General features: G+C 41.8%; 1 protein-coding gene across 1 annotated transcript; it reads right to left on the bottom strand.

Moving 5' to 3' along the window:
- Window positions 1-43: 43 nt before the first annotated feature.
- TSGA13 (testis specific 13) lies at window positions 44-16,527 on the bottom strand. Its single transcript, XM_074316165.2, has 7 exons — window positions 16,379-16,527; window positions 15,078-15,251; window positions 13,230-13,308; window positions 9,799-10,005; window positions 5,235-5,374; window positions 4,543-4,670; window positions 44-454 (listed from the first exon to the last, which is right to left on the bottom strand). Exons 2-7 carry the CDS (start codon window positions 15,098-15,100, stop codon window positions 285-287), a joined length of 747 nt encoding a protein of 248 aa, XP_074172266.2. The 5' UTR covers window positions 15,101-15,251; window positions 16,379-16,527; the 3' UTR covers window positions 44-284.
- Between the last annotated feature and the right edge of the window lie 1,285 nt (window positions 16,528-17,812).

Here is a 17,812-nt window from a genome sequence, read left to right as displayed (position 1 = left end):
CCCCGGCTGTCGCGGCCGCTCAGGTCCCCAGGGGGCGTGGCCACGCCCTCTCGTCCTGCCCCAGCCGGCGGAGGCGGGGCCAGGCGCTGGGTCCCTGGGCCCGCGTCGCAGCCCCGGAGGCGACAGGTCGGGACCCGGGGCTCGCCCAGCCCACCCAGCCAGCGACCTGACAGCCCAGGCCCGGAGCGGGCAGAATGCGATTTTATTTGGTTGACACGCCCTAGATGGCGACTTCTGCAGGCCTCTCAGTCTGTGGAGACCAAGGCGAGAGGCCCACAGATGTTTTACTTAATGACAGTGGCATTTTGTATAATCCACTGCTGGGCCCTTCCATTGCGGAAGGCGCGCTCCCCTGGCGCGGGTCTGGTGGGCTTCTCCTTGAGGAGCGAGGAGAGGGTTAGTGGTTCCCAGTATGTCTTGGAAGTCAGCGTGTCACTTTCTGACTTCTTGGAAACTGCAACAAAGCACAGGGCACCTCGGTCATTGTGGATTTCCAGAGGGTCCATAAGGACTCTTAATGTGAGGCATGAAAATGACCCACTTAGAGGGACGAGAGAGCTGGTCTTTACTCTTAGCAAGGGGATAGATTTTGGACTCCCGGTCCCAACCTTCTTTGTAGTTCTGGATTCCTTCCCTTCATCAAAACCCAGCTTAAAACATTGCTGGTTTAGTCTTCCCTGTTTAATTCCACCCCTTTCAAAGGACTCCATCTGCAACCATATTGACTCTATGTGTTTCCCAGAAAATAAGACCTAACCGGAAAATAAGCCCTAGCATGATTTATCAGGATGACATCCCCTGAATATAAGCCCTAATGCATCTTTTGGAGCAAAAATTAATATAAGACCCGGTCTTATTTTTGTGGAAACGCGGAAACGCGTAACCATAACTCACTAAGTTAAGGTGTGTTGTTGGTTTCTGTTACATATTCACATTCCTTTTAGCCTTTTCCTAAAGTGTATGTTGGTTTTCAGTCTCCTGCCTGAGGGTGTAACTAAGAAACTCTACCTTTGGCTGCAGTATCATCACTTTGTCCAGATTCTCTTCCAAGACAGGAAGCTGCTTGTTCTTCGAAGCTACCATTGCGGGCTCTTCTTGCTTACATCCCTCCCACTTTTTCGATGTATTACGCCTTGTAAATATCCCTTGAATCCATTTCCTTATTCCTACTAACACCTTAATTCATGTCCTATCATTGGTCTCTTGGACAGCCTCCTAATTCAGGGCCCCCATCCAAACCATTTTCTATGTAATCTTTCTTTATTTGGATGCCTGATAAACATGAAACATTATTATGGGAAGGAGCATTGCTAGCCAGAGCTTTTGCTTAAAGCTTTTCTCTTTTGCTTGAAGAGGAGATACTGTTTTAAATCCACAGTAGATTGTCCTTGTTTAGGAAAAGCACTTAATGGGCCTTTAAGATATATAACTAAAGTCGGTATCTGCTCATTTTCCTTGAGGGAAACTGTAAAGTCACCATAAATCTAATAAATGCTGCAGACTGAGATATTAAACATTCTGTTTAGAAAAGTAAATTGTATATATCCTTAATAGAATCATGCCCTTGAAAAATTAGAGAAATTCTGATCTAGATTACATTCTAGAGTCTAGTGAAATTCTTTCCCCCAATATGGATTTAAGCTGAACTATTAATATCCTGCATATGGTAGCATTTAAGACTCAACTCCAGCTTTACTAAATGTACTATTAACTATGAGGTGTGATCAAACAATACAATGAATGTTTAAATAAGAAAAAATATTACAGTAAAAGGCACATTGCCATTAATCCCCCTCAAAATACTCCCCCTCACTTGAAACACACTATCCCATCATTCTTGCCACTTTCTGAAAGTCCTCTTTTGTGAGTGTCTTTAAGTTGCACTGTCGTGGCTGCCTCAATGTCCTGAATCATTTTGACTTTGAGAAAGAGCCAGAAATTGCATGGTGCCAGATCCAGTGAATAAGGTGGACGATGACACACTGTAATGTTTTTATTTAACAGAAATTGCCGCATACCAGAAGTGATGTGTGACATGGAGCGTTGTCATGGTGGAGGATGATTTATGGCACACTTTAAAACACACCTTCTCTCAACTGTAGCTCACACCCAACTGACTGCACCGAACAAGTTGAAACTTGTCACACACTGTTTCTAAGGTTCGTTGCACTACTTGCTGTATTGAAGATCCTGCCTTTTCACTGGATGGCACTCGGCAGCATCATTCCTATATTTTGTGATCACAGCGAAAAGGTTCCATGTCACACACCACTTCTAGTACAGCAATTCTGTCAAATAACAACATTGTGGTGTATCCTCATCCACCTTTTTCACCAGATCTGGCACTATGCAATTTCCAGCTCTCCCCCAAAGTCAAAATGACCATGAAAGGTAAACATTTTGAATTCATTCAGGACATCGAGGCGGCCACGACAGTGTAACTAAAGACACTCACGAAAGAGGACTTCCAGAACTGCTTCAGAAAGTGGCAAGAATGATGGGATAAGTGTGTTTGAAGTGGGGGGAGTATTTTGAGGGGGGTTAATGACAATGTGTCTTTTACAGTAATAAAAAATGTTTTTATTCAAACATTCACTGTATTATTTGATCACACCTTGTATTACACTTGCCTTATCTGACTTATAAAGCTCACACCTTACTTTCCAGGTAGAGTTTTCCATAAAGGAAATACAGATGCTCCTCTACTCATAGTGGGGTTACATCCCAATAAACCCATTGTAAATTGAAAATATCGTAAGTTGAAAATGCATTTAATAACCTAACCTACCAATCAATCAATCATCATAGCTTAGCTAGTTTCTACTGAACGCGTATCACTTTCACACCATTGTAAAGTCTAAAAATTATGTCAAACCTAGGGTTTCCAGGTGGGAATTCCCGTCCGTTCTCAGGAATTTTTTTCACTTTCCCATTCCCAAATCCCAAGAAAAGTTGGTCAGGAAATCAGGAAAATCAGCTCCTTGAACCTAGGTGGTTGGCAGTATCGGCCGTCACTTTGTGGAAACGATTCATCGTGGAAAAGAGAAAACAGTTTATATCTCGGGATTCAGGAACAGGAAAGCGAGAAAGTTCCTGAGAACGGGCGGGAATTCCTGCCTGGAAACCCTAGTCAAACCATCTTAAGTTGGATACTGTCTGTAGATGTTCCTACTTATTTATTCTGGGGCTGAAAATAAACAGGTTTTGAGGAAGGAGCGATTCTCTTCCCTTTCCTTGGGCCAATGGTATTGGGAACCCAGGCAGAAACAGTGTAGATAAGCCAGAAGATTCCCAAGAATGATTAATGTACTGAGAAGTATGAAGGAACTGAGGCAGGTTTGAGCCTGAGCCTAAAAGTAGCCCTTTTAAAACAAGTTCTTTAACTTCTTTCCGTATCTATGAAGTGTTTAACATCCCAGCTTGGTTTGAGCTATACATGGGGAGTTAAGAGAGGCGATAGTTGGGCATGGGGTGGGGTAGCAAGTAGAAGAAGAGCAGAGAAACCAGTTAAGGGATGGCACAATATGACCACACACCTCTGGAACCACGACTGGACTCAGGATGGCTGGCAAAGGTATTAGGAAATCACTAGGAAGTGGAACAGGTAAGCGTACTTCAGGGAGATTCAGAAATTGCATGAAGAGAGAAGCCCCGTAGGAGAAAGGGGTATCATCTTGCAGCTATAAGCTAGTGAAGTCTAGGGACCCATACTTATAGTTCTAATACTGAGTGCTCTGTCTACCGAGTGCTCTGAAATCCTTCAGTGGGTCTCAGCTGCCTAGTGGAGAAAACCCGAGCCCTTATTCATAGAATGTACAAGGACCTTGTGATCCAGCTGTCTCACACGTTGAATGTACTATTGCTCGTGCTGGATAAGTATCCAACACTTAGTAGTGCCCCATAACTGTTGTTAAATGAATGATGATTTGTAAGGAGTATTCCTGTTGCGTCCTCTTCCATACAACCTTATCCCAAACCCCTTCCACCCCATGTCCTGCCTCAACCCCAGAGAGACTTGTGGACCTCTGAGACTCCGCTGACACTTCTAGAACAGTTTTCCTCAAAGTGTGATATGCATACCACTGGGAAGTTTTAGGCAATACATAGATACACATTTTAAATTTTAATTATTATGAATTTGATTAAATGTGTGTCATTAAAAACACACACATGTAATTTGTATATCAAACCCATGGTAATAATATTAATTAGGACAAGAAAAATATCCTTTTAAAGAAAACCATTAAGTAAATAATAGGGCAAATAGCACAGCGATATGGCCAAACCTATGAAAGTGGTAGATGATATAGTTTGGAAACACTATGCTACAGCATTTTTGAATTTGAGGATTTAAATAAGGATTTAAAAAGCTTAGCACCCCTTGAGCCTCTATCAGTTCTTAGCTTCCATGCTACCAGGAAAAATTGTCTCCATAACCTCCACAAGAGATGTCAATTTGCCCTTATCTCTTGTCCCCATTGGTTGTTCCTCCTGTCCATATCTCAGTCCCGTAAGCCATTGCTTTGAAAGAGAGGAGCTTACCATCTTTCCTCATATGTCTTTTACTAACTGGAGCAAAGGTGAGCTGAGGGTACATATTTTTCAGTTGCCTCAAAGTGCAGACCATTGAATACTTCCCTTCACTCTTGAAATCATTGTTGGTGGAAAACCTTAACAAAGAAAGCTCATTTAGTAGATCCAAAGGTAGAGGGTTAATAGAAGTGCATGCTCAGATTCCAGGGGAGAAGAAAAGAAAATGCAGTGGGTGTTTATTGGTACTGTTCAGTGGAAGGGATGCTTCTAGAACCTAGCCTTGTAAACCTGCAAAGGAAGTTCAGAATCTCCTCTCTTCTCTCCAAACTGTACATATGGTACTTCTGGAACCTAGTTTCAAATAAAATCTTATTGCATATTGCTCCTGTGCTATACCCCTTACCATTCACTTAGGGCAAAAAAAATTTTTCTGTTTCCTCAAAGCACAGACTTTTAAATATTTCTCTTCACTCTTGAAAATCATTCTCGGTAAAAAAAAAGAAAAGAAAAAAGACCTTAGCTTTGCATTACTGTTTCTCTTCCATTAGGGTGCAAATGAAGTTGGGGGTCATATAGGAAAGCTGTGTCTTATTATTATACAGTTGTACCTACACCCTACAATCAAAGAGTGTTTGTAGCGAAAAGAGATTGTAACATGAATAAAGAAATGATAGGAAAGAAAATGTAAACAAGGACTTCACCTAAACCATTGTTCTCGCTTGGATGTACGGTCCTCCAATAGTGTCACAGTAAACATTGGTTTCAGCCCAGATCTTAACTTTTTTTCCTGAGACATTACGGGTAGGCAGAAGTTCTCAGTGGGTTTGCGGTGATAACTGTCCTGCAACAGAGGGAAGAGTAAGTGAGGGAGTAAGCCGAGTCCTTTGGGATTTACACACTAAACTAAGGTCCTGGACTAAACTCCAATTCTCCAAAATGATGCAATAAAACTTATCAGAGAGGGATGTGGGGGCTCAAAAACCAAAGGAAGAGGAAACAGTTCCCTGAATGGGCTAATACATATTTGTTTCATTGTCAATCAACTTGTCCAAAGCTCGGTGGGTTTCCTAAGTAATTGATTGAACTTGCCCCCTGACCCTTTGAAACGAATGGCAGGGGAACTTACCTGGTTTTCAGAAAGATTCAACTAGTGAATTGCTTAGGAAACCAAACATTTGGTAATAAATTGGAAAATAGAGGCATAGGACTCTAACTTCCTTTCTCAGAGATGGCTGCCTCATTCACATTCCATTCTCTGTGGACTGTGAGAAAGACCTCGGAATGAGATGGTTTGTGAGGTAATGATGTCATCATTACCAAAGGTCCTAGAGTCAAAGGCTTTCAGAAAGGATTTTAAAGGTCATCCAGTGTAACCGTTCACCTGACACTTACATCCCCTCCATCATATCACTTCACGTGGTCAATCTTCCTATACCTAAAAACCCAGCCTATTTCATCTTCAATCAGCTAGTAGCTATCTCCCTGTTCTTCCAGAGAGTCCTTAAAGAATTTGGAGCAATCCATCATGTTCCTGCTAAACTCACTCTCTCTTCCAAGCGCAACAGTGCCAGTATTTTGAACTTTTCTTCACATGACATGGCTTTGGGTTCCCTATTCTCCTCTCATTGTAACTCATCTGAAAAAGTTACAGTTTATATTCTTCCTAATGTGTAGCAACAACCTGAAACAAAAACAGTATGCTAGGTGTAGCAACTGTGGGACACAACCTATCACCCCATTAAAGTCTCTATTCAAATGTCATCACTTCTTCTGAGAGCCTGCTAATCACCACTCACACCCACCATGCTCCATTCTTTTATCCTGCTTTACACCCATCATGCTTCACTCTTTTATCCTGCTTTATACCCATCATGCTTCATTCTTTTATCCTGCTTTGTCTTGGCATTTAACACATTTGACATTATCTGTGGGATCTGCCTGTTTATGGTCTGTCCACCTCACTAGAATTAAACTTCTTTTGGGCAGACTTTGGTTTAGTCACTGATACATCAGTGCCTGGCACATAGTAGGTGTCCAATAAATATTTGCTGAATTAGTGAAAGAATAATGACCAAACTAATTAATTAACAAATATTGAGCTTTTTCTTTCAGAATTTTAATTTTTTTTAAATACTTGCTGTTGAACGTGTCTTTTCAATTCTGTACTCATTCTCGTTAAGCATTTCCAGGTTTGAAGAACAGGAATCCATTCAAGTTACCTCAACAAATAGGGTTTTTACTGTAAGAACTGTGGACCAAAAAAAGGGGGGTTCTATGGAAAGTAACCTCCCCGGGTGATCTGATCACAAATTCCTAACTGTGCAGGTCATGGTGGGGAGTCACACCCCAGGCATATGACTTCTTTCGTAAAAGGATTTAAGCCAGCCCTGTACATTGTTCTTTTGCATCTAAGTTAACACACCTTTGAAATACCAGAAGTAATACCCCTCCAAGGGGATATTAACCCTCAAGAGAGCATATAATATTATTAACTATCCTATAATCCAATCCCTGCCTTGTTTTCTCCCATCTTCTTTAGGCCCCCTCCTTCGTTTCAAATGCATAAAAGAAGTTGCAAAACTGTCATTCTCCAGAGCATTTGACATCTTGCTCCCCAGCACACATCATCAGTTTGGCTCAATAAACTTATAAAAAATCTCTCCACATAGGTTTGGATGTTTCTTACACTGACGGAGCACATATGCCTAGGAAGTAAGACATAGCGACAATCTAGCCACAAAAGAGCAGAAACCTTAGCAGAGCTGGATCTCACGGCAGAAAAACAGGAATGGAAAAGTTATTTAGAATCCAAGCCAGTAGTAGCTAAGGACCACCACTACATGAGTTTATGTATCTTGCCTGTAGCATCCTGTCAGTAACATGTCTCTCGTACTTTCTTTCTTCCTACCGGCCTCCTTCCCTCTGTACCGTTTTCACTCCTTACCTTATTCTGTATATCTGTTTTTCTACCTATAGCGTCTTCTTCATTTCTGCTTCCTTATAATTTCAACCTATCCCTATTCTACTTTCATGGTCCCTATACTACCTTCTTCTTCATGGTTTGATTCTTTTATGGCCTCTCTCTATGTGGCCTTTCAGCTTTATCCCCACTGCCTCAATCTTTTCCTTTCTCAATTCAGATGCCTGGAAGCAAGAATCTGATTGGCTCAGGGACTTCGGTAGTTGGTAAGTCGGTTGGTTTTGTTTTTTTGATTCGTTTTGGTTTGGGGTGACCACCACCGGTCACTAAGCAGCCTACGAATTTTGTTACACCAGGTCTGGAATGCTCCTCTGCTTCCAGCTAGGAGTAGAGGACCGAGTCTAGTTATACAAAATAAGACTTCTTTAGGGCATCCTTTTCTTGATGAACTGTGGTAGGATCTGTTTCACTTAGAAGTTGCTAGACACGTCTGGCCCATTCTACAAGCTGCCTGCTGGAAGCCACACTCTTCTACACATGTCCTGGGCAAAAGAATGCTTCTTTTGCATATGATCTCAGGCTCACAAAAGATTGTCACATTTGTCTGGCAAGAGAAGCAGGAGATGCAGCGTGCATATGAAAGAGGCATTCTGTACTGGATATTTCCGTCTTCTTGGACTTGTTCCAGGTAGGCCCATGAAAGTACTACAGTGCCAGTCTTTGACAATGAGAGCCTTAACTCGGGCTATTAATACAGTCTGACTGGTACCACAATTTGCTCATGAAGATGATCAGGTCCTCACAAGTGCTCACAAGTGCCAGCTGTTGGAAGAAAGCTCTTTTGGCACAAGGTTACACGGTAGTCTTGTATCTCCTTCTCTACCTTGAGCATGGCAACCCTGGCCCGGGATTGGTCCCTCTCTCGCTGTACAATACCCACTACCATGAGGAAAACAAAAACAAAAACTAAAACTAAAAAAAAACCCCACGGAATTTACATTCAAAGGGCATAAATTCTGAGACCCAAGAGACCATAGGCAAGAAACTAGTTACTCCATTGTCAGCATATACCTTTGGATATTTCATCTTCTATTTGCAGAGGAATCTCTCACTGCCATCCACCTAGCAACTAAGGAAATACTAACTCCAGATTCACCACATTTTATTATAAGGGTCAGTCTTGGGTAACTCCACTCCCACCTTCAAATTTCTGTTATAATTAGATTCTTTTGTTTGTACTTTCACTCCTCTCATTTAATTTCTTCTTGTTATATTAGGCCCGCTCTCAAGATTATCAAGGTCTTTTTTGAATCCTGATTCCAAAATATCTCTGAAATTGATTTCCTTTACTGTCTCTTCTATTGATTTAGTTCAATTCTTCAGCATTTCTTACCTTGACTACTGTAGTAACATCATAACCAATTTTTCTGATTTTTGTTTCTTTCACAAATCATGCACCTTTCTCCCAACCTCCAAAAAAGGTCTTTCTAAATTAATGCAAATTTGATTATATCCTTTTATCTCCTGCCATTTACTCTCTTACATCTCCCTAAATGCACCTCATTTTCTCGTATCTTCATGGTGTTGTCCTTCCATCTGAATGGAATATTCTCCTATTCTTTTGTCAGGGATTATCTCTTCTGTAAACCCTCCCTGATTACTCCCTCTCTCCCAAGAGAGATACTATTCTTTATTGTCTATTACTTCTGTATCTTGTATATTCTCTTATAATTTATATATCCTGGTATATTGTAATTATTTTTATATATTTATTGATATCTCTTCTGTTAGATATACTCCAAGTTCCTTCAAGATAGAAACTGTCCTGTAATCATCTATATATTTTAGTTCCTAGCTTAGTGTATATTCAGCGTTTGCTTATCAAATTGAATTTGAATTTCTTCAGTGTATAACAGAATTCCAAATGCCTGGCTACTGTGATAGTAAATTCTCTGCTCTGTCCCTCTTCCTTTCTCCTGACATCCAAAAGCAGTGGGTACAAATCATAACCGTTTACTCCTTTCCCATTTAGATACTCATTTCTGGTCCTTATTCCTCATTTCTCAATTTATCCTTTAGTACTTTATACCCAACTAGAAAGCCGGTGGCTAGTTTCCCTTTGTTAATGACAAACGAAATATCTTTGGCCAAGGAGGAACAATTTCGAATTAAAATAAAGCTCTCTTTTGTCTGCACAGTCATGTTTCATGACCCAAGCTTGTCCAATTCTGATTCTGAGTATTTCCCAGGCTCTCCTGGTTCTTTGCGATTAGCAAATAATTAGAAGGAAGAGGCCTGAAGCGTCCTTGCTGAGGCTGCCAGGAAACTTCCCCCGGTGCTCTTACCTTCAGCAGTAGCTCCTTGGAAAAGTATTTTGGTGTAATGTCCTTTCCTTGCTGGTCCATTAGGCAGGGAGGTGGGTTGTTGGTCATGATCAGTAAGGTCTTATCCTGATCATACTCTGTGACTTTAAGGATAAAGCTTAAGAGTTTCCTGTTTCGAGCTATGAGTTTCTGCAGCGCCGTGGGCTTCGAAGGCTCATAGTATGAGGCCTAAGCAGACAGAAAGGTTTCCAGAGAGACAAAGGGATTAGACCAAGAGAAGATGAACGAATAGGTTGGCTCATCTTTTGTCTCTCTGGGGTAGGGACAGAGGCTGGACAAATCTGCTCTGAGATGTTTATCAGAAAAAGTCTGAAGCTCTCTGGCCCTTTCTTTCCTCAGAGCATTTCCCACAAATAGACTAAGGGGCTGGGAAAATGAGATGCAAAGTTCTCCACATCAAAGGAACAAGACGACTTAATTCTTTTGAAAGGGTGTAACAGAATGTCCAACACAGTGGGGCAAACAGAGAGGTTTCTATACTAAACCTCAATGGCCTGCTCTACGGCTCTCTCAGAGGCAGAAGGGAGAAATTGCCAGGGACCAAATCTCCTTGCTCAGGGAGTTCTGAGGGTGGGGATGACACAGCCCTTATCTTCAGCTTCCCACCCACCCACCAACATTTCTCCACAGGCACACCACATTACCATAAACAACAAGCCCAACGTTAGAAAGGAAAAGCAGTCACAAAAGACAGCATGTCACTTAAGACGTGGGTGGGGGAAGGGGCAGTCCCACTAAATTTGCTTTTCTGTCAATAGGAGAAAGGCAGAGGATTGGAAAGGGAGGAAGGGAGGGAGAGGGAGAGAATGAAATACCTCCTGATTAGTAATATATTTTCTTAACCAAAAAAAAAGCAGCTGCAGGGACCACCTTCTTCCCAGTTCCTCCCTCCGCCCTCACCAACCACCATTCACAGCACTGCCTCCGGCACAGCGTGGAGGGTAGCTCTGCCTTCCTGTCCTAGGAGCACAGGCAGTCACAGAAGTGGCAGCGCTTGGAGGCCTCTGGGATTCCCTGCAGCGGGCCTCTGCACCACTGCTCCATCTTGGTCTTAGGGACCTTGGGGCAACGCCTTTTCCACCTACCAAATTCGGAGGGACTGCATAATGTGGAAGGTTCTCGAGAACAAATTTTGATTGCCCAACTGCATTCAAAATCTAGAGACAATAATCAAAATTAGTGGTTTCGAGTTTCACCTATCCTAAACAGTATTCTATTCCTTACCCCACCTTAGTCTCATGAAAAGCGGGTCTCTAATTTCAATGAAGTGAGGAGAACACGGCGCTTCGTGTTTTGTGCCCTGTGTTTCTGGAATGAGAACCACAGCAGGAAGAGCTAGATTCTGAGACATCCTGACAGGGAAGCTTGTGCATGGAAATGTGGACCAGCTTTCTGAAATGTCAGGTGAAGTTATTAGGAGGTGAAGGAGAGAAGAGAAGCATCAAAGTTCAGGGGTTGGGGGGTGGGGTGCAAATCACTCCAAGGGATCACACCTCCTCCTTCTGTTTTTTCCATTTCTATAGGAGTGAAATCAGGTGAAAATTAACATGGGAGACAACCTTTAAAGAGAAAAGCAAGTTACAAAAGGGCGATACCTTAAGGCTTGTGAGTGGGGGAGCTTGGAGTGGACATACTCACAGGAAGAGAGAAACATTTTGCATTTTTGAATATTTCTGTGGTATATAATTCTTCCCAACATGTTGCAACAAATAATTGAAATTTGGTTAACACTTCTGTCTACCAATCTGCATTTTTCTCCTGGTGGTAGTGCTGGTGATTGGTGGATTATCTGAGTGTCCTGTCTGGTGGTAAAGGTGCCAGGCCACCTCCATCCCTGTCTGCTTGTTGCCCAGGCTCTAGCTTAGCCCTGGGTTGTCTAAGGATGAATCAGTCCAAGAAATGAGAACACAAGGCAATAAAAGCTCTGCGTTGCCGGCTTTGGGCTTGCCATAATCAGAACTCAGAATGACAGGAGAGGAGTACAATCCTATATTTGGATCAGCATTTCTAAAGAGGACCATGTCCCCAAGAAGGTGACATGGTAAGATGGGGTACAGAAGAAAGGGGACATGCACTGAAAGGGAGAATAAAGCAAGCACGGGAATGGAAAAGAGGGAAGTAAGGAAGAATGGGGCAGGCCTGTGGGATGAGGGCAGGTGTTATTATACTCTAGGAGGAAAATGCCAGAATTGGCAATTCCTGGGGCTTAGGGGAGGAAAACTAGCAGAGCCACACCATGTATTCCTTTGGGAGGGTGGGATGAAATATGGGACAAATCCAAAGGTGCAATCATTTAATTTTTATTATGTTTGGGAAAACTGAAGTCCTTTTGTTCAAAACAAAAACATATTGTGAAAAAACTGCTTCACAGATATGACCTATATAATATATGTATTTAGACTCATAGAAGTTTAGGGGAAAAAGTATATCTGGGGGAAAGAGGTTGTGGGGACAGAGCCAGGAGTGCAGTTTCCAGGCTCTCGGCCTCACGTGGAAAGGTGCTGGCTCAGGTAGTAAATGGCCATCAACTGTGATTGGATGGCCATCAGCTGTGGCTAGCTGGCTGTCAGCTGTAACCATTGAGCCATTGGCCACTAATATAACTGCTGTGGCTATGCTAGCAGCAAAAATGGGGGCTAGCAAAAAGATGATGGCTGAGCTAGCAAGCGGCGGAGTGTGGCTTGCGGATTCTGTGGCTCCTGCTTCCTGTATCTCCAACCCAGCTGACAGTGGTATGGCTCCCCTACCTATGGCTCCGTGGGTGTTCCTTTTTGGCCTCACCATGTCCTGCGTTCTTATGTGGAGAGCGGGACCAGAGATCCCACGTGACTCCCTGCATGACAGAGGTGAATACTTTTATAGGTTTTCAAAAAATTAATTGTAGGGGGCAAGTTCTCTGGGGAAAATGTTTTCACTCCTGAGTTTTTCTGAGGTATTGCATCTCTGTTCCAAATCAATCTCCAACAGTTGACTAAACCCACAAGAGCGTCCAAATTGAAATATGTTTTTAGTTTTGTTATGTTGAATAGCAGTATCTCTGGCTGATAAAATAAAAGTTGGCCTGGAAAATTCACTTGAATATGATATACCTGGGGAAGCAAACAAGCTTTGGCTGCAAGAGGTGGCCATGAATTCTAGGTAAGTGAGGGTTTAACATTCACTCACATCCTAACATAGGTGTCTGGTCCCTGGGTTTTGAGCCCTGATTTCTCTTCTCTTTTCTATGTCTCTGTTTCTCTTTCATAAAATTAGATCAATTAAACTTTTTCTCTATATAAATGTTGGCCCCATTTTGTTTTCCAACAGGAAGTTGGGAAGACACAGCTTCTAAAGTACACTAAGCAACTCCAAAGAAAGATTACAAACGAACATTTGCAAATTGTCTTCCTTACCTCATCTCTATCCACAGCAATTCCTTTCTCAAATTTAACCGGCCTAGTTCCTGGAGTCTTTATTTTGCCATGTGGGAACCTGAAAAAGAGGCAGAACATCCAGTTGCTCAGAGGTCTGGTCTTCTGCACGTTCGCAATCTCCCTCAACAACGCTTGCGAGCCTTAGAAGAGCCCAATTTAGGAGGTCACTAACTGAAATATGTATGGGTGGTAAAGAATAGGATTCGTTATCCAGCCTGCCTGCTGGGGGAAAACAAAACCTGTTTGTAGAGTTAAGCAAGTGGGATGTCTTAGAGACATGACAGGCATCTGATGAGTTGATTTCTTCTAAAATAGGGGTTTTAGACCACTCAACGAAGTGCTTAATAGACTGCTTAAGGAAGTTGCTTTGGGCAGCTGGACCTTCATTATATCCTTAAAGACCACCTACTGATTTGAATGCCTATCTGCCTTCTCTTCTCCACATGGAAAAGGCTCTGCCTTCAATGATTAACCAAGGATTCCATAAGAAGGACTACAGCTGGTGGAACTTCACAACTAAATTTCCCATTCTTAATGACTGAGCTCGGATTACTGGCTCCCTCATGTTCCTAACCACCTCTAAGTGTCTCTTCCTAGATGTAGGGTAGTAAAAATAATAATCAATAACCAATATTCTCATACTCCACTCTTTCACTTACTTTCCCATTTCCCACCCAAATATCAGTTCCCTTTGTAGAAAAGAGGGCAAGGGGCCAAGGCGCAATCCTTAGTAATAAAGTATTTGGATTCCTTGACTGATTCTTACTAAACCCATCTGGGGAAAATGGGTTTTACTTTTACTTCCTGAACATAGTAAAAGATGGTCAACAGTAACATTAGGTTAATGACTAAAATAAGTGTTCTGCTTCCCCCTTGAAGATAGTTCCATTTGGGGGATTAAACTAGCTTAAACTAGGATCCTGCAACTACTTCAACTAGGCGTCTCTCATGTAAAAATGAAGGCAAGGACCAACATAAGAAAAGTGGAAATAGCCAAGCTATGCAGTTGGTAGGTCAACTGGCTATAGTATGGTACAAATCACCCCAAATCCAAGATCAAATCCTATCCAAGGATGGCTCACTTCCATCTCAGGCCAGAGGTCTTAAAAATACTCCCAAGGGGAGAAGGTGACATACTGTGGACAGACCAAAGCAAATTCATCCTCACTTAACATCTTAAAGTTTGTGCCCTTTTGATGTGCCCTATTATCTTGAGTTATCTAATAATTAATAGTACAATTTTTACTGTACCACTTTTCAAAGTGATTCTTTAGTATCTAAAAGGCAGGACAGGATCTCAGATACTTTTCTTCAAGGCCGATTTAACACACAGAGCTGCATGAAAAATGCTTCATCAGCCCAGCAGTGTCCATCTTGGACAGCCTGGTGTTTTCCTTTTGACAAAGTTACTCTAGTTGCTGCATGAAACACAGACCAAGGTCTGGTGTCTGGTCTGAGGTGTCAGTCAGTCACTTGGCACATATTTAATGAGGGTCTACTCTATAAGTAGCACTGTTCAAATGCTCTGGGGTACAAAATAAGTTCATGTACATCGGCATTAATAACTTACCCTGTTTCCCCGAAAACAAGACCTAGCCGGACAATCAGCTGTAATGTGTCTTTTGGAGCAAAAATTAATGTAAGATCCGGTCTTATTTTACTATAAAACTGGGAATAATATATAATATAATATAATATAATATAATTAATATAAAATAATACTGGGTCTTATATTAATTTTTGCTGCAACTGACACATTACAGCTGATGGTCCAGCTAGGTCTTATTTTCAGGGAAACATGGTAGTTGGGCAAATAAGACTACACACTTGTCAGGTCTCCTTTGGTCCATTGCTGTTCACTGCTAAGTGGGCCAATCCGAAGTCAGTACTCCCCCAGAGGCCAAACTCGATGCCTCTAAATGGTCCACATTCTGCAGGGTTCAATTCATTCGAAACATTCTTTCCTTAGCACACACTGCGTGCCCAGCCCTGTTCTTGATCCTGTATGGGAAACAAGAGAAGACTGATGGGTGCTATAGTGAATGCAGCAAATGCACAAGACGTGCTGCTCCTTACCCTCAAGAACTTAAGGTTAGTTGATAAGTGGGGGCAGGGAAGAGGAAGTGATTGTTGAATCTGAAACAACACTGACAAATACATGCTAATATATTAGATAAGTCACTTCACCTCTTGGGGCCTCAATTTTTTCATCTGTAAAACTGAAGAGAGTTAACCAAATGATTTAAAGGTGACATTCCAATTCCATCAGAGTGGTGAGAGTTACCTACACAAAGTCCTGAAATAAAATTAATTCATGTGTCAGTAATAGGAGAGGGATGGAGGAGGAGACATGCTTCAATTACTTCCCCTCTCAATACAACTATGTTTGTCCATAGATTAGGCCTGAGAAGCTGATAAAAGTGTGTGTGTGTGTGTGTGTGTTGGTAGGAAGGGACAGGGAGTTGCTACATTTTGAGAATTAGACATGCAAGAAAAGAGTTGATGATGTAGAGCCCACCATTTAGAGAAAAGAGAGGTTAGTGACATTTAGGGGAGAAGTTTTTCAAAGGATGTGGAGCTTGAGCTGGGCTTTGCAGGATGGTTTATGGAGCAGCCTAACTGGAAGGTTACTTGCTTTTGCTATTCTTGTTGGTGTTTTAAGTCGCAAGACTTAAGAGTAGAGAGCTGTGGTGAGATCAAATCATGGAGCCTTAACAATTAATTAAGTAGAACTTTGATAAAGTCTATCAGCTCAAGCTCCTATAAAGTCCCTGGGTTTGGAGGAAAGACCTGTGTTAGTGTTGATAGTGTCCTTCGGTGATTGTTAAGGGTTATGTCTGGTTTGATTGCCTAGACATAAACCCTAAAGGTGACTGTCTAGAGTTTATGACTAGACTGGGCAAACCTCTGAAAATCCCCTTCCAGGGAAATAGATTAATGAGCTTTTCACCCTTTTCTCATGTTCAGTTTTTCCAGTTCACGTAGATGTGGACACTGAAATAAATGGGAGCCATCAAATTGGAAGATACAAGTCTTGTGTGCTTGTCTACCACCAGGATAGAAAAAAAAAATCACATAAACACACAACTACATCAAAAATAAGAATGGAAGGAACTGGGGTACAATACCTTAAAGGGCATCAGGAAATCTTATTTCAGGGAAGAAAGGGAAATTCCTTGGCATGGAAACTTTCCATTTTGAAAATATCTTATTATTTTCTTAATTCTGGAGCAGACACAGAGAATTTGTGATGAACAGGAAATCTAGAATCCTGAGGTGTTCTATGTTGGAATCAGAGAATGAAAATCACAAAGACTTAAACAAAAATCTCCTCCATTTTTTTCTCCCTAAGCCATGACTACCGTACAAACACAAACACACACACACACACACACACACACACACACACACACACTGACCTTTTCACCATATTTCAGTCATTCACCTTAGCCAATTTTTTTCACTGTACTCCTCAGACACAGTGAGCACTTTTACTCCCCATACTTAAAATACTCTCCCAACCTCTTCAAACCATTTGAATCTTCTTTCTTTATGTCACTACTCAGGTCTTTGCTCTTCAGAGAAGATTTTTCCAGATCAATTCAATTCTAAACTGTGGCCTACAGGCATTGTTTTTTTGTGTATAAAATTATATAGTATCTTGTAGTTCTACCTGTATTTTTCTTATGTGTAGGTATTGTTTGCCTCCTAGGCAGTGAGCTCCTTGAAAGTAGATATGTGAATTTTATGTGTTTCCCCCACAGTGCTTTGCATATTGGGCATTAAAAATCAATACTTGTTTATGTCAATATATTTACTGAACATTTATCACATGTTAAGCACCATCCCAGGCATTGGGAACAAAACATAAATCAGATATAGTCATTGACCTCAAGGAGCTCAGTTTAGCCAGGAAGAGACAAGGAAAGAGTTGAATGCAGACAGATTGCAATGCCTATATTAGAGATAAGTTCAGAGTGCTCTCAGAGCACAGAGGAAGAGCAGTTAGCCCAGAGGACAAGAGACTAGGAGAGATTTGGAACTAACACCCAAACTGAGCCTGGAAAGATGAGTGTGAGTTAACCAGGTGAAGAGACAAGAAAACGGGCATTTGAGAAAGCGGGAGCAACCCAAGCCAAAACATGAGACTAGAACAAAGCCTGGCTTATTTAGGGGAACTGCAAATAACTGCAGTCTGCCTGGAACATAAGATTTAACACAAAGGTAGCAAGAGATGAGATTAGAGAGGTAGCCAGGGTCCACATCCTAGAGTTAAATCCCTGGTAGAAGCTTGTAGGTTACTTTATGAGTAAGGAAGAGCGATCGAGCAATTTTAAGGAAGGAGATGCATCGAGTGATATGTATTATAGAAATATGAAAATGGTGGCAGTGTGAACTATAGATGGGAAAGATGCAGAGGCCTTTGAGACAGCTATGGCACTACTGAGGAAAGGTATGAAAAATTATAAGGGTTGTTAGTGCTCACAGATCGGCGCCCTTCACCCCTGCCTTCTAGCCCTGGATGACTTACTCTGAGAAGTCCAACCAGATTCGCTCTACTA

The sequence above is a fragment of the Rhinolophus sinicus genome, chromosome 8, assembly GCF_057876585.1.
Source record: "Rhinolophus sinicus isolate RSI-liver-muscle chromosome 8, RSI-T2T, whole genome shotgun sequence".
NCBI lineage: Eukaryota > Metazoa > Chordata > Mammalia > Chiroptera > Rhinolophidae > Rhinolophus > Rhinolophus sinicus.
The sequence above is the reverse complement of the archived record's forward strand: the minus strand, read 5'-3'. Positions and strand labels throughout refer to the sequence as shown.

Coding starts and splice junctions, on each gene's coding strand:
- TSGA13 (XM_074316165.2), bottom strand. CDS start 15,100: ATGGACCAAAGGAGACCTGACAA. Junction 10,006..13,229: donor TTGCTGTGGATAGAGATGAG/GTAAGGAAGACA, acceptor CTGTCTGCTTAG/GCCTCATACTATGAGCCTTC. Junction 455..4,542: donor AAGACATATGAGGAAAGATG/GTAAGCTCCTCT, acceptor GCTTTGTTGCAG/TTTCCAAGAAGTCAGAAAGT.